Raw genomic sequence first — 16835 nt, 5'->3', positions numbered from 1 at the left:
AATTTCATTATCAAATAATGGTTTATCAATTTTCAAAACAAAAAAATTATGCATTATTGGATACTAATATGTGTATTCAAATACTTTTGTAACTTTTTCATGAGTGGGTATATTTTGTAAAATTTGAATACCTAATGAAATATTTGATGATAAGTGTTCAAATATTGATTTAAGAAAGCAAAATAAAACAACTCTTTGAAGTTTCTATACTTAAAGTATTTGAATATTTTCCAAGCATGTTGATACTTTTCAAAGCTTGCCCAAAACATGTACAAGCTAGTTTTAGATAAATAAGATAAGGAAAAATAATATCAATATACATGTGCTTAAAGATTATCAGTAATGTACACACTATTAAAATAATAATTTTTCGACACTCAAGGTTAAAAAGATATATAAACTAATATTTCTCAAAAATAACATGGTGAAAGACAGGAAAAAGGCGTGAGAATCATCAAAACAAATTAAATAATAGGAGGAAAGACAATAACCTCCTAAGCACATGATCTTCTACACATTGGACCTTTTTAGACCATACTTAGTTTAGAACTCGTGCAATTTTACTAAGCATGACTTTTCACTCACTTAGTAAGGGAAGACATGTTTGAAACATTTGCACGAGGGTATGTTTGGATTAGTGGTGAGCGGGATGAAGTGGAATAGAATAATGGAATAAAAAATTAATTGTTTAGTTTTATACAAGTGGAGATGGAAGATGATGGTAGAGAATGAAGGAGAATGGAATCAAATCTATTCCATCACATTGTTTACTCCATTTTTTCTTCCCTTCCAATTTGAGGTGCACATGATGAAATTAAACTTTTATAGTTCTTAAATTACTATATATTATTTACCTTTTTAAAATTTGGCTCAAACAAAATGTCGATCTTGGCCCCTTTTTTATTCTTTCTCGTTTTTCTATCTTATAAAATTACACCCCACATGAGAAATGAAACATGATAGAAGACTTTTACCTAATTTTGCAAATCTTTTAATAGTTTGTAAGATCTTTAACTCGTGAGTTATTGTGATGTAGTATTTTGAACAATTAACTTCATGATATACATGGTAATGTAGAGGCACACTAATTAAACATGATTGATTATCGGATGGAAGGGGATTAAGTAAAAAAAAATTTGTTGTATCGAGTCAAATATTATAAAAAGTTTCTTCTTTTAATAACAAAACATATACATTATGGAGACATAATAATTTTATAATAGAGAGAGGAGTTTCCATAATGAAGCAATGCAACAAAATAGTGTGGTTAGTTAAGATATATTAGCTCAAACAAAACACCACAAAAAGTTAACTTTAATGTAGCTCAAATAGTTGAATAAAGCAATTTTGCTCTAATAACGTTATTTGTGAAATAATAATAATATTAATCTGGAATTTTTTAATTTATCTTGCTCTAACTTTTTACCAAACGATCAAATGAACTATTTATTCTATTTTATTATAAAATGCTAAAACAATGGAATGACAATTTTAATTCATTCTATTCTAGTCTATTTTGCTCTATTATGTTTTAACCCATTTTGTCTGTTTCCTTTCTCTATCACCAATCCAAACATTGCCCAAATGTCATATAATAGTGTTAGTGTGTGTAGTAGCATTGAGCAATGTCATGCATGTACTAAAACAGAGACCCCTAAACCATCAAGCTATCTTTTTATGCATACCATGTTTTTATGATTATAAACCAATGCATAGAAATAATTTGTGTTTATGTTTGAACAATGAAGAGTGAGAAAAATAAAGGGAAAACTCGTTTTAATACCAAAGAATGACTAAAGGTTTTTAATATAGGAAAAATGTGGAAACTCTAAAACTTTAGCTACCGTGTGGTGATAGGAGGCTTATGTAACTTCTTATCTTTCAAAGGTGAGGATTTAAGTACATAATTATGACACAAGGACAAGAAAGATATTTCTTGAAAGTTTGAGTTTAGTACTTTATTGTAAGATGAAAAAAAAAATAATGTCAATCATGGAAAAGTTAATGTTTAAGTTTATGATTATAATTATGTAAAAGTTAAGCACAATTTAATGCAAATTATGCATCTACGACGATTTAGGGTTTGAGATTTAGATATATTAATATTACTGTATGTCTTTATCACTCAACGAGACATCATCTCATCATAATAGTTTTCATATTCTAGATTAAATAAGTGTTTCAGAAGATATGAGGTGACCTTCATTTTCATACAATACAAAATATATAATTATCAAATATAAGAACCAAAATGTAAAAATAATACAAGTATATGAACTAAATGAATAATGAAACATTTAAAAATTAAACAATATTCTTATTAATTTTATATTTAGTATATAAATGTGACAAGTTTAATTACTAATATTTAATTTACACTATTCATATTACTTTTTAGTTGGATTGCAAAGTGGCGGTAGACAAAATTATGAAATTCACACCAAACTTTTCTAATGTAAAAGCCATTATTCATGACTATAGGCTCATCATTTCAAATCATCCAAACTTTATAGGGAAGTTTGTTAGAAGGCAAACTAACATTGTTGCTCATGTTCTTGCTAAAGTGGTTACATCACATGTTTATTTTATGTTTTATCGTTATTTTTTATTTGGTTTTAAATGAAAGATGATAAGTTTTGCTAAGTCATTTTTTTAGAAAAATGCTAGTAACACATTTTTTTATATATAAAAATATTAGCTATTTGTTGAAATCTATTGAAAACAACACGTTTTAGTTTATTTTACTTCTCATTTAACAAATCTTACAGTTTTGTAACACTAGTGTGTATTACACTTTTAATGACAATTAAAAACATCTTTTTACATCAGTTTTAGACTCATAAATCTCGACAATATATAATGTATTGACTTTTTATGTTAGTTATGAAAATAGTTGACATAAGAGGTCTTAACATTTTTATGTCAGTTATAAAAATAACAAACACAAAAAATCTTATTCTTTAAGTTAACAAATGCTTATTTGTTACGCTCTTTTTTTTTTGTTGCGTCTTTTCATATTCTTCTGTCGTATCGTTGTTGTCGCGTCTCTTTACGTTTTGTCATCGTGTTCTTTCTCTCTTATTGCATCTCTTCATGTTTTGTCACCACATTTTTTTCTCTTATCGTGTTTCATCGTCACACACTCTCTCTCACACCGAACCAACAATATCAAACAACACCGGCACCATACATGAAATGCACAAAAAAACAAACAAACTTGGGAGCACAAGTTGTAACGACCCACCCTAGGCCGTCACATCAATAACCAACCAAAATAAAATAATATAAAATAAAGAAAATAGAGCAAAAGCCAGCTACGCTAGAGTGTAATTATACAATAACATATAAATTGTTTCCAAAATATATAATATAATCTTCTATAGCAGAGTCATCATCCTTAGTAAAGTTATACAGTAATCCAAAAAGATAATATAATTACAATGTCATGAAAACATCAAAATAAGACACCCTAGGTGCTGGTCAAGCTCTAAACCTAGCCACTTCTCAAAGCAGTTATCCAAAAGACTCCTTGTTATCCCAAAGCCTCATACCTGATCTGCTCCCCCACATAGTGAGATCATCACAGTCCACATCATGGAAATATAAGGGTTAGCACATATAAAACCAATCATAGTACATCATAATAAAATATCATTAAACAAATATTTATCTACAGTATTTATCCAGACCAACAAGTCATTTTCAAGCTAAATATAGACCAACCCAAAATATAATGTATACACGTCCATGTCAATGTATACATATTTTATGATAATAAAATAATCCATAACCAATGTATACAATCCATACCATATGTATACATATTCCATATCCAAAACAAAGTCACACCACTGTATAATCCATGATGTAACCAACACATCCAAACCAAATGTTGGCCTCAACACCATCCAAACCAAGTGTTGATACGGTGAAACATGTCAGCAACCCATGTCCCACACCTAACCTCTCATGGAAAATATACAGTTGGATTACGTCGTCACGTAACCCTGTTGGGGCCACCTCATCCATCGGTATGACTCGGCCTAGACCCATACCGGTAGCAAATAGAATACTTAGAGGAGTACTTCAAAGTCCACCGAACATCTGAAGTGGTTTATTATATAACCTTTGGAAAAGTTACACATTGGAATCCTCACCATGGGATTCCCAAATTCCATATTTTTCCAAAGATTATATCCTGATCTCACCAAGAGATCTAATCCATACCATAACCTTACTCCTTTAAGTCCTATTTACTTTTCCAAACCACATACACATAGCATATTCCATAATTAAACATAACCATAACCATGCCAATTTGTCAATATAATAATAATATAAATAATTAAATATCCAAAACAACCATCAATTGATCCAAATTATACTATATGAAATGAAAATCTTCACATAAAATAGCATATTAAAATTATACTATTCCTATCATGCTCATATATACTAGATTAATTTTATAAGTACTACCCTTACTTGGATAAACCTGAACTGAAACTCGGGCAGAACCTTCTCCTCTTTCTTGCTTAAACAAGAACCGAAACTCGGGCAGAATCTCCTCTTCTCCCTCCTCTTTTCTCTCCCTTGGCAGAACCTCCTCTACTGGATTCCTCTTTCTCTCTCCTCTTTTCTTTTCTTTCTCTCTCTCTCTCCCTTCTATTTCTCTCTCTCTCTCCCTTCTATTTCTCTCTCTCTCTTCTCTTTCTCTCTTCTCTTTCTCTCTCTCTAAGATTTTCACTTCCCTCAGTATATTTTTTTTCACCCCCCTGGCCCCTATTTATAGGCAACCAGAGTCACCCGGAACGGCCCGTATTGAATTCGGAACGGCCCGTTCCGAATCTTTCAAATGTACGCAAATTTTTAAACTGGAACGGCCCGTTCCAAAATCGGAACGGCCCGTTCCCAAAAAGCAGAACGGCCCGTTCTAAAATCAGAACGGCCCGTTCTGAGACTCATCCAGAACGGCCCGTTCTCCCTCCGGAACGGCCCGTTCTCCCTCCAGAACGGCTCGTTCCAAAACCAGAACGGCCTGTTCTCCTTTTGGAACGGCCCGTTCTGGGCCCGTTCTCACTAAAAAAAATTTAGTATAATTTTTAAGCTTGGAACGGCCCGTTTTGCTTTTGGAACGGCTCGTTCCAAGTTTCCAAAACACCCCTTAAAATTTTTTTTAAAATTGCGAAAATGCCATCAGTAATAAAATTACAAGAATACCCCTATACCTTTATAAAATTTACGAAAATGCCATTGATAATTAATAATAAAAAAAATGGGCATTACACAAGTACAAATGAACAGTTGTGAGAACGAGAATGAAAAGGATAAGAGTACGAGTATGAACAAAGGATTTCATTGAAAAATTGCCTCAATGATCATTGATGTTGCTGAAAAATCACCTTAATAGTGTACAAACACTTGTCATCAGAATTGTCCTTATCACTTGAACAAAGAAGAATATGAAACAATGGAGATATGCTTACCAACCCCATACTCGTACCCGCTTTAAATTCCTAAAAGCATTATTTTTTAAAAATTTACTACATTAAACTAATTCTTACTCTATTTTAAATTTATGTTAGATGAAACTTAACTAATATAATTTTATAACTGTTACTCTATGTTGAATTTTTTTAATATTTTTTTTATTATAAAATTTTAGGCAAGTATGAGTCAGGTACAAATATACCCAATAATTGATAAAAATAGATATGAGAACACAGATTTCATATATGTCAAGTATGAGATACAGAAACATGGACAATATAGTAAAGTTTGTACCTATCTCATCCTATTGTCATCCCTACATATATGTTCTACAAAACAAGTCTAAACCTAAACTATTATCTAACATAATTTTTTTTATAGGCATGATCAAATCGTTTTAAAAATTTGGTATGACCTATAAGCTTATTTTACATTAAAAAGGCTAAATAAACTTAATTTTAAATAGCTCAACAAATATATTTTTAAATATATTTGTGAATTTTTTCTTTTAATTTGTGTAATAAAAAATATTTTACTATATTATTTGTTTTAAGTTTAAAGTTTAAAATAAAAATAAAAACCAATGTAAGAGGAACAATTCATGCACAATCATATACACTAATGTACACTCACACAAGTATGATGAAATAAATGATTGAAATATTAGTAATTTGTTTTTTTTTTTTATCCAAATAAACTTTCTAAACATTCTTTATATTCTATTTAAAATATTCGAAATAATTGACCACAAAAGTAAAGAAAGAGAGAAGATGCGATGACTAGATTTTCAATTTTTTATCTCTTAATTTCATATAAATAAGAAATTTAAAACATTTAAGTGAAGTAAAAATATTAATAATTTGATTATTTGCATAATAAATTTATTTATTTAATTATATTATTAATAAAAAAATATGCATATATTTTTTTATTATATTATATAGATAAATAAATTGATCTATTAAGTTTATCAAACTTTTCTATAAGCATAAGTTTAACATTTTTAAATAAATATGTTTTTTTTTTTAAAGTTTAAACCTATTTTTTATATTAAATAAGTTAGATTAGGTCATATATCTATGTTTAAAGCCTCATTTATTTCCATGCTTAATTGTGGGCACAATATTTATATAAAAATTTATAGTACTAAAAATTTAATATACAATTTTAAAAAGTTAAATTATATATCATAATTTTTCTATGCAAGTTTTTATATTTTATAAATAATTGCTGATTTTAAAATTTTTGATATTCATGAAAAGATCTCATTATATAAATATAAATAAATCAACTATCATTTTTCATGTGAGTTATCATATAATAAATGTGATTTATCATATTAATTCATGATAATATTCAATAAGATAACATACGAAAGAGAAAAGGAACATATTATTAATAAAGAAACTATAATACACATTATACACTTACATTTCATTCATAAGTTTTTAATATCAAAATTATAATAACATCAAGATTTGAACCAAAAATCTTATATAAATTATCCTAATCCTTCAACTAGCAGGTCAATTTCATCTAAATGCGAGTCTTGAACAATAGAATTTGAAAAGCTGGAGAAAAAGTTACTTAAGAATAAAGAAGTGAATGTAATGCATATTTTAAAATAATTTTTCTTTTTTAAAAAACTGTAAGTAGAATATGAGCTTTTTTTACTCAAATAAGATTATTTTAAAAAAAATTTACCCAATAACAACTGTCTAAATTTATTTTCCCAACTAGCACCATTTATCATTCACGTTTAGAACGAACTGTTTTGAAACCAAAACGGGTCATTCCAGATTAAAAAATAACACATGAAGAATGGATCAGAACAGACTATTCCAGATTCAAAATTAGCACATAAAAAGTGAAACCAGAACGAGCCGTTCTGGCCTATCCAAATATTGGTCATGAATTCAGTTTTCGTCACCATTGATTTTTATTGTTGTAATGAATTTTAATAAATTTATTTAGTTATATTTATAATGTTAATATTCAATAAATTTAATTATTTGATGTTAGTTTCTGAATTTTGGTATTTGATAAGTGAAAATTGAACCAAATTTTTTTTTTATTTATAGGCCAGAACGGCCTGTTCCGGATTCAGAACGGTCCGTTCTAGTTCCACCTTTTGTGTGCTAATTTTGAATTTAGAACGACCCGTTCTGATCCATTCGCCATGTGTTATTTTTTAATCTGGAACGGCCTGTTCTGAACGTGAACAGTAAAATAGTGTTAGTTAGGAAAATAAATTTGCACAGTTATTATTTAGGTAAAATATTTTAAAATAGTATTATTTGAGTAAAAAATTCCTAAAATACATACAGTTATTTACGTTTTGCACAAAAGAGGAATAAATTATAATAAATAATTAAATATCACAAATAATAAATAAAAAATATTAATATCAAAAGTACACATTTAAAATAAAGAAAACAATTAGTGCAAATTTTTAATTTATATTGAAACTATTAGGAGAACAAAATAGTACTCTGTATTATATTTTATTAATTAATATCAAACCTAAAAAATATAAAGATAAATATTATCAAAAAATTGAAATTTATCTCTTTCTATTTTCTTATTGTATCTTATTGTTATTTTATCATATTTTAAAATCATATCTTACATATTTCCATGGGGATCGTACTTGTGCTTGAACTCATTTTTTTCACGCTCATGCAAGATCATGCGGTAAAGATTGAAAGCTGAAAAATGGAGTGACCGAGAGAAAGATCACGAGCGTCGAAATAATACTCGGTGGACCCACAGGTACACGCAAAGATCGCAGTCGTCCAATAACCGTTGTTTCCCAATCGTATGGTCCACCGTAGTTCGGCTTAAGTTGCACACTTCCATCTCCAACATCCTCTTCAACCCTAACCCATTCATTGCATTCACCAAACAAAGCTGCCTCTGTTCTTGCCTTTTCGTTTTATCACAAGTTTTTCTTCATCAACATGCTCTCTCATCACTAGCAATTCGCCCTCACAGATTTCACCAACATAAACTTTGTAAGTTTCGCTCTACACCTTTTTCATAGTATAATATAATCTTATCGTTTTTCTAGGGTTCATACAGCGCTTTTATTTTCATTTATTTCTTCTTTTTAGGGAATACATAATCGTTGATTCTTAACGTTATGAATAGAACCTTCAGATTCTGATTGTGTTTGTTTAAAATTAAAATTCAACATCCTTAGGTCTTCTATCTCTATAGGGATTGAATGTTGCGTGTGTCTGTGTGTGATGTTGTTTGAACAATGACTTTTGGCTGTAGAGATAGATATACGAATTCGTTATGGCAACAGCGGAGGCAGCTTCTGCAGGGCTTGGTCCTAGATATGCTCCTGATGATCCCACTCTTCCTCAACCGTGGAAGGGCTTGATTGATGGCAGCACTGGTCTGTTATATTATTGGAATCCTGAAACTAATGTTACGCAGTATGAAAAACCTGCTCCGATAACCCCGGTGCCTGCGCCAGTGGCTTCAACGCCAAGCTTGGCGGCTATACCAGGGGCTCACACAATGCAGCCTGGTGGGATGGCGCAGCAATATGGGCAAGTGCAACCCTCGCAGCAGCAGGTTGGTCACCTTGCCCAACAGCATGGTCAATCTGTGCCAGCAATGCAGCAGCAGCAGCAGAGTCCGCATTTGGCGCAGGTTGCTCAGCAGCAGCCCTCTCAGGGTGCTCAGTCTGGACAGCAGCAGAACCAACAGATGGCACAGTCAGTGCCGCAACATGGGTTACATCAAGCCAGACAGCAAATGATGCAGCCTCAAGGGCAGCAAATGCATCATCAGATGCCGCCTCAGGCTATCCATTCTCAACATTTTGGGCAAGGAACGCCTCAGGACCATGGTTCACACATTGTACAACCACAAGCGCATCAGTTCACTCCCCAAAACATGCATTATATGTCATATCAGCCAAACGTGATTGCATCCAGGCAACCTAACTCCCAGCATGTTCAGCCAAACATGGTCTCTCCTGGGCAACCTAACTCCCAGCAGGTTCAGCATAACATGCATGGTCAGCCCTTTGAAAATCATCAAACAGCATTTCCAAAAGTTGAGGAAGTGGATTTTAAAAATGGAGGCCAGGTTGGACATTCCCCATCCCAGTATTCACAAAGGAGTGCCTTGCCTGTTCAAAACAACCAAAACATTCCTGCTGAAGGTGGTTCTGGTCAAGTGCCTAATGTAGGTGTCACTGCTGGCCAACCACAGCAATTCAGGGCCTTATCAGGCAGTATGCAACAGTCACCCTCTGCAATGCCATTGCAGCAGGGTGGATCTGATTTATATTACCAACATGGTCCTAACTTTCATAACCAGATGAGCCCAAGAATGATGCATGGTCATCCATCCAATGTCCATCCTGCTGGTGCTGGCCAAAATATGGGTCATGAGGATAATATGCGTGGTAGAGCAGGGAGCGAATATTACTATAATTCTAACAAAGAAATATCAACAATGGGTCGTCAGCAGCCAGATATGACTCAAATATCCATTCCGAGAAATCAGCAGGTACCTTTTTTCCTAGTACAAAGTTTAAAAGTTTGGTTCACTTTTCAATCTTTAACTAATTATATTATTAAGTTAATTGTGTTGAATCATGGGTACCCTCTACAAATAATATTTCTTATCTTCCCCTCAGAACAAGCAAGAATAGAGTAGCTTGAGGAAGTGAAAAGAAAAAAAATTATTTATGTTAGATGACTTTTATATCCTTTTAATGTAATGATGGGTATATCTGTCATTTCAGACAAAAACCATTTTCATTTTCTTCTCACGTGAGACCACAAAAAATTTACATGTGTTCCACTTCCTCCATTTTTCCCTCATTATTTTCTTTGCAAGCAAACAAAAAAAAGAGGTAAAATTCTCATTTTGTCTTCAATGAACATCCTCCTTCCATCTTATCTCTCAAATAATATTTAACTATTTTGCATTAATCCAAGTTGGTGCATCTTTTTGGATCAATTAAGACAGGCCTTATTAATTGATACCGCTGAAAAACTAAAAACCGAAGCATCCAACTAGCCAACTATGCTAAAGCGATGAAATAATCAGCATGTCTAGAAATAACCTATTACAGTCCTTGAGACACTTGCAGCAAGGAACTTATGGTTCTGTATGATGAACGTTTTAATAATATGCAATATTAATGCAAAATAGTTAAATACATTACCCTTTTATTTAATGTTGGTTCATTTTTTATCTCTCAAGGTTTTAAGCCTCCAAGTGCTTTGTAGGTGCTTTTCACCTTTGACTACTTCAACACTACTCTCTGTGATAATGCACGTGTCAAAGCTTCACTTGTCTTTTTCACTTTTTTATCCTTTAATTTTAAGTTGATTTTCATCACATCCCTCCTTTGTAATGCTTGTTTATCCTAATTAAGTATATATATATTTTTTCATTTTATTGATTCTGTAAAACATCATTGCAGGATATGAGGATTGGAAATGCTCCTTTTCAAAATGTAATGCCTAGTGGAAATGGAAGTGGTGTTGCTGGGAATGCTATGCATGGCATGTTTGCTCCTCCGATTGGAGGACCTTCATCTCTCTCTACTAATTCTTTGATGAGGCCTCCTTATATAGGATCTTCTGATGTTACTGATCTCTCACCAGCTGAAATTTACTGTCAGCAACATGAAGTTACAGCAACGGTCAGTACTTCTCGTGGCAGTTGTGTATGAACTTTAGTTTAAAATCTTAGTACATATAGCATACAGAGTACAGGCCAAGCTCTTACAATGCCCTAGGCATATTTGATATTATGATTTACTTGTATGTTACAATTGGGATACATCAAAATCATAAGTGAATACAAAGCCTGTCCTTGTAGATATGTAGTATATATAATATGATACGATATGCTCTGTTTGGAATGGTATGAGCTTCCCAGGGAAGATTGTGACAGATAAATGTCATGTTTGTGGTTCTATTATTTTTATTTCCTTGTAGAATGATGAGTTTATTTCAAATTTATATTTCTTTTATATCTTTACGTTTTCTTTACATCAATATTTATGTCTCACTGGACAGGGTGACAACATTCCTCCACCTTTCATGACATTTGATGCTACTGGGTTCCCTCCAGAGATATTGAGAGAGGTAAGTTTACTGTTCTACTGTTATATGGTATTGTATGCATTGGTGCTTCCTAGGAAAGAAATGGTTTTACTCCTTTTCCCCATTGTTTTAACTTAAAATTTACTTTTAAACTTATCTTTTTCGCTTGTCGCAGGTGCGATATCTGCTCCAGAGCAGGAGCATATGTCGTACGCTGCACTGCTAATCTGCTATTGGCACAATTACACGTGCAACTACTATCCTGATTTTTGGAGCCTGCAAAAGGGATGGTTGGAGCCTTTCTTGGGCATCTTCTATAAGGGTGGATGACCCCCCATTCTTCAAATTTCTATGTGACCTGGGATTTGTTGCTTATTGGCTCCGCCTCTTATGTCTTTTTTGCCTTTTTTAATTGCCTCAAGTTGCTTCAGTAAGCAACCATAACCTATGGGTCCTTTTGTTTTTTTGTTTGCTAAATTATAGCACAGTTGAATGCAATTTTGTGTTTTCTAAGTCAAAAGCCATTGTATTTGTGCACCATTCATAGGTCTGATTGCTCGCCATATATTCTCATTTCAGATATATTCTGCTGGCTTCTCAAGTCCAACACCAATACAGGCTCAAACATGGCCTGTTGCACTACAAGGTAGAGACATAGTAGCAATTGCCAAGACAGGCTCTGGGAAAACACTAGGCTACTTACTACCTGCCTTTATTCTTCTTAGACAGCGACATAATAATTCTCTGAATGGCCCCACTGTCTTGGTTTTGGCTCCAACACGCGAACTTGCGACACAGATCCAAGATGAGGTCATCAAATTTGGTCGATCATCACGAGTCTCTTGCACGGTTTGTCCCTAGTGTTTTTATGTATTCCTTTTTGTTGAGTTTTAGTCTATTAATGTTTGCCTTATTCATTTGGTGCACCTGTTGATTTCTTTTCCCTTTGCAGTGCTTGTATGGTGGAGCACCTAAAGCTCTTCAACTAAAAGAGTTAGATCGGGGAGCAGATATTGTTGTTGCCACACCTGGTCGGCTCAATGATATACTTGAAATGAAGAAAATTGACTTTGGGCAAGTATCACTGCTTGTGCTTGATGAGGCTGATCGGATGCTTGATATGGGTTTTGAGCCTCAAATTCGAAAGATTGTGAATGAGATTCCACCACGCAGACAAACTCTCATGTACACAGCCACTTGGCCAAAAGAAGTAAGAAAAATTGCTGGTGATCTTCTTGTTAATCCTGTCCAGGTTAACATTGGAAGTGTAGATGAGCTTGCTGCAAATAAAGCTATTACACAGGTATTTAACTAGTGGCCGTTTGTTTAAAAACAAAGTTGATGGTACTTCTAGTTTTATCTTGTTTTGTCATTACTTTGCAAGCTTGGAGTTACATATATTATATGATCAATTTGTGTTCACTTTTTGTGACTGTTACAAATATTAGCCTTTTCCTTTTATTTATTTTTATGTATTATTATATTCTATATCCAAATTTTTATTTCGGGATTTGTGTATGATGTGTTAAACCTCCAAATTTCAATAAATTTTATTTTCCCTGTATGAAAAATAGCTTCTACCTTTTATTTGTTCTGTGCATTATATTCTATATCCAAATATCCAATAGTGGAAGGGAACTGTGACTCCATGAAAACTTTGTTTTTAATACCGAAGGTTTGAACCTTGGAGTTGTCACCCTGAGAAAAGTTTACCTAACCACCATTCCTAGCTTGAGGGTTAGTCACACAGCTACGATTGTGTGGGGATACTTGTCAAAAATAAATAACATATTCTATGTCCAAATATTGAAATACCATTTCAACTCTTCAAACCCCATCTATTATTATTATTATTATTATTATTATTTTAAAACTTAAATATGTTTTTAGTATCTCAAATTTAGGATAAATTTGTTTTTGGTCTCTTAAATTTAAAATTGTTGTTTTTAGTTCTTGTAATTTTCAAAAATCTTGTTTTAGTTTTCAAGTTACTAATAATATATTTGAAAGTCACAGACTGAGTCAATTATGCAGCATCAACTAAATTTAATCTTGTTTTGCGGTGGGGGTGTATTACGCTTCTCCTAAGTAAAGCTGTGTTTTATTGGTTTTTGGAGGACGGGAAAATGTTGTCATATGTAGTGCACTTTGCAAGTATGTGGTAACAGTTCACTTATAGAAACTACATTGCAAGTATGTATTTTTCCTTACAGAAAAATACATTATTGCATACATAAATTAAAACAAAAATTAAAATACAGCCTGTTAATTTTGTGTGAAAGACTTTTCTCTTAAATGCTGTTTTATAGGATATATTTGTTGTGGCATATGGTATTTTCTATTGAGCTTGGGTCTGGTTGTGTTCATGATCATTAATCATTATGTTGTATATTGTATCCTGACTTTTATTTGCGGTCAATTAAATCATCCATTTGTTTTTTGCTCTTTGAATGGATTTACTGTAATATGTTTTAAATGAAGAACATTTTTGTTTTATTTTCTTGATGACATATTCTTTTTGCAGTATGTTGAGGTTGTCCCACAAATGGAGAAACAGAGGCGTTTGGAGCAGATCCTCAGATCCCAGGAACGAGGTTCCAAGGTCATAATATTTTGTTCCACAAAGAGGTTATGTGATCAGCTTGCTCGTAGTATTGGTCGGACTTTTGGGGCTGCTGCAATTCATGGGGACAAGTCTCAAGGTGAAAGAGACTGGGTTTTAAGTCAGTTCCGGAGTGGGAAGTCACCAATTCTGGTTGCCACTGATGTTGCAGCTCGTGGGCTAGATATTAAGGATATAAGGTTAGCCTCTTTTTGTCTGGAGTCTTTTATATGATTTCTGCTTGTGCTAGATCGTGATGATCCTTTTATTTTGTAAATTGTGGCCTTATCCTTGTTTAGGAATTATGTGATGGTGCATTTTAATTGAACTTTGTGAAATTTCCGTGTTACAGGGTGGTGATCAATTATGATTTCCCCACCGGAATAGAGGACTATGTGCACCGTATAGGAAGAACTGGAAGAGCAGGTGCTACTGGAGTATCATATACCTTTTTTTGTGAGCAGGACTGGAAACATGCAGGTGATTTAATCAAAGTATTGGAGGGTGCTAATCAGCATGTGCTTCCAGAGTTAAGACAGATGGCTTTGCGTGGGCCACCAAACTTTGGAAAGGAACGGGGTGGGATGAGTCGGTTTGATTCTGGTGGTGGTGGTGGGCGTTGGGAATCTGGTGGTCGTGGTGGCATGAGGGATAGTGGCTTTGGTGGTCGTGGGGGTGGCATGAGGGATGGTGGGTTTGGTGGGCGTGGTGGTGGGTTTGGTGGACGTGGTGGTGGCATGAGGGATGGCGGTTTTGGTGGACGTGGCGGCGGCTTTGGTGGTCGTGGGGGCATGAGGGATGGAGCTAGTGGGCAAGGTGGAAGAGGTGATTTCTTTCCAGGTAGGGGCAACAGGGGTAGGGGATCTGGTGGCCCTCGTGGGGGTCATGTTGGTTGGGGTAGGGGTGAACGTGGTCTGGATGATCGATACAACATGGATGGGCGTGGACAAGGTCGAGGACGTGGGCGATTTGACAATAGAAGAGATGTTTCTTACAAAAATAGAGGCAGAAGTCGTAGCCCTGAGAGAGTCCGAACATGGGATTATAGCAGAAGTAGCAGCAGAAGTCGTAGCAGAAGTAGAAGCAGGAGCAGGAGTTGGAGCAGGGGCCGTAGTCGAAGCCGCAGCTGGTCTCGTGATCGTAGTCGCAGCTATAGCCGTAGTATTAGTCCTCGACGTAGTCGCAGTCGTAGCCGTGGTCGAAGTTACAGTCGTAGTCGTAGCCGTAGCCGCAGCAGCCCCAGATATGATAGGCGTGATAGGTCAGATCAACAACATCCTGATCAAAAGGATCTTAGGTCACAGGATGTAGGAACTTCGGATCCAAAAATGCCTCCCATGTCTGCCAGCACACCAGGGAATTCCTTTGTTGGAGCTGAGGAAGTGGAGCCCCAACCTGTAGTTGGGAGCACTGATCTTGGTAACCCAGAAGCTGTAGCAGACCTTAGCCATCAACCAGCTTCTGATATTTAGAGCCATGATTCGATTCTCAATTTTTGAAAAGGCATTCTAACTTTTGTTTCCTGAGTGGACTGGTGGCTATGTTAACCTTCCACTTTTGTTTTGGCTTTACATGGTGATGACCTGATGCCAAGAGGTTCATTCTCGGGTTAGTGGTGTAAGAAATACGAGTGAACGGTCTAATATGATATACTGCAGCATTATTGAGTGAGAGTTGTTTAATGGGCATCAAAGGTTGTTAATTCTGATCAATTTGTGATGATTCATCCAGCTTAGAGAACATGCAAGCCTGCTTAGTTGAATTGGAGGGAATTATTTTATTTTTAAATGTAGTATTAGTTGTGGAATTGGTATAAACAATTGTAATGGAATCAATTATTGTTTTGTAATAGGCTAGAGTTCATTTTGGGGTACTATTGTTCAATTTTTGCCATTCCCTTTTGTTTAATTTTACAAAGAATCAAAATGAGAAATAATCTATTAAAAATAAATGGATGATATTTAAAATTGAATACAGTATTTAAAAAATATAATGTGTTGAAATGTGTTTTTTTTTTAGAGTTATGAGTATTTCTAGCATCATTTCATTCCTTATCTACTTTTGTCATATTTTCTCCATTTCTTTCCTTTTTACTAAAATACATTACTGTCAGAAACTGTTTTTCTTCCCTGTTTTGTACTGATCTGTCTGAATGGAGAAATTAATGAGGGAGGAGAGCAAACCCTTTCATTTTAAAAATAAAATTAAGCGGCTTCATAATAGTTTCTCATTTTATTTTCAGTTTTTGAAAATAAAAAAAAATGGATTTATTCTATTTGTAGGTCTTGTCTTTAAAAAAAAAACTGTTCGATGGTATTGATAAGTGATAACACAGATAATTTTGTGTAGGTGAAGAGTGTAATATGCATAATGTAATATTAGTACGATTAGATTTATGAGATCCTATTCAATCTAGGAAAAAAAAATATTAGAAGCGTGTTTATAAACAGATAATTGGAGTGGTGGGAAAGTTATTTATGGGCAAAGCAAGGCACATACACATACACTCCCTTTTTGCACAAAGTGCTTCCGAGAATCACCTTAATGGTGAGGAAAAAAGCATCCACTTTCTCTTTAGCTTTTGATAGTGTTTTCAAAGTGTGGTAGCCTCTCGGCACCATAAGAAAGCATGCACTCACATGCTACAGATGCAAAGAGGA

The 16835-nt window shown here is 33.9% G+C and overlaps 1 protein-coding gene across 1 annotated transcript; it reads left to right on the top strand.

The window, feature by feature from the left end:
- Window positions 1-8346: 8346 nt before the first annotated feature.
- On the top strand, window positions 8347-16051 carry LOC109804549 (DEAD box RNA helicase family protein). Its single transcript, XM_083063571.1, has 8 exons — window positions 8347-8504; window positions 8770-10020; window positions 10946-11167; window positions 11547-11615; window positions 12153-12422; window positions 12526-12876; window positions 14098-14375; window positions 14528-16051. Exons 2-8 carry the CDS (start codon window positions 8791-8793, stop codon window positions 15645-15647), a joined length of 3540 nt encoding a protein of 1179 aa, XP_082919697.1. The 5' UTR covers window positions 8347-8504; window positions 8770-8790; the 3' UTR covers window positions 15648-16051.
- Window positions 16052-16835: the final 784 nt, after the last annotated feature.

Source organism: Cajanus cajan, chromosome 1 (genome assembly GCF_000230855.2).
Source record: "Cajanus cajan strain Asha chromosome 1, NIPB_CcT2T_4, whole genome shotgun sequence".
Taxonomy (NCBI): Eukaryota; Viridiplantae; Streptophyta; class Magnoliopsida; order Fabales; family Fabaceae; genus Cajanus; species Cajanus cajan.
Note: the sequence above shows the minus strand (reverse complement) of the source record. Positions and strands in the feature narration are given on the sequence as shown.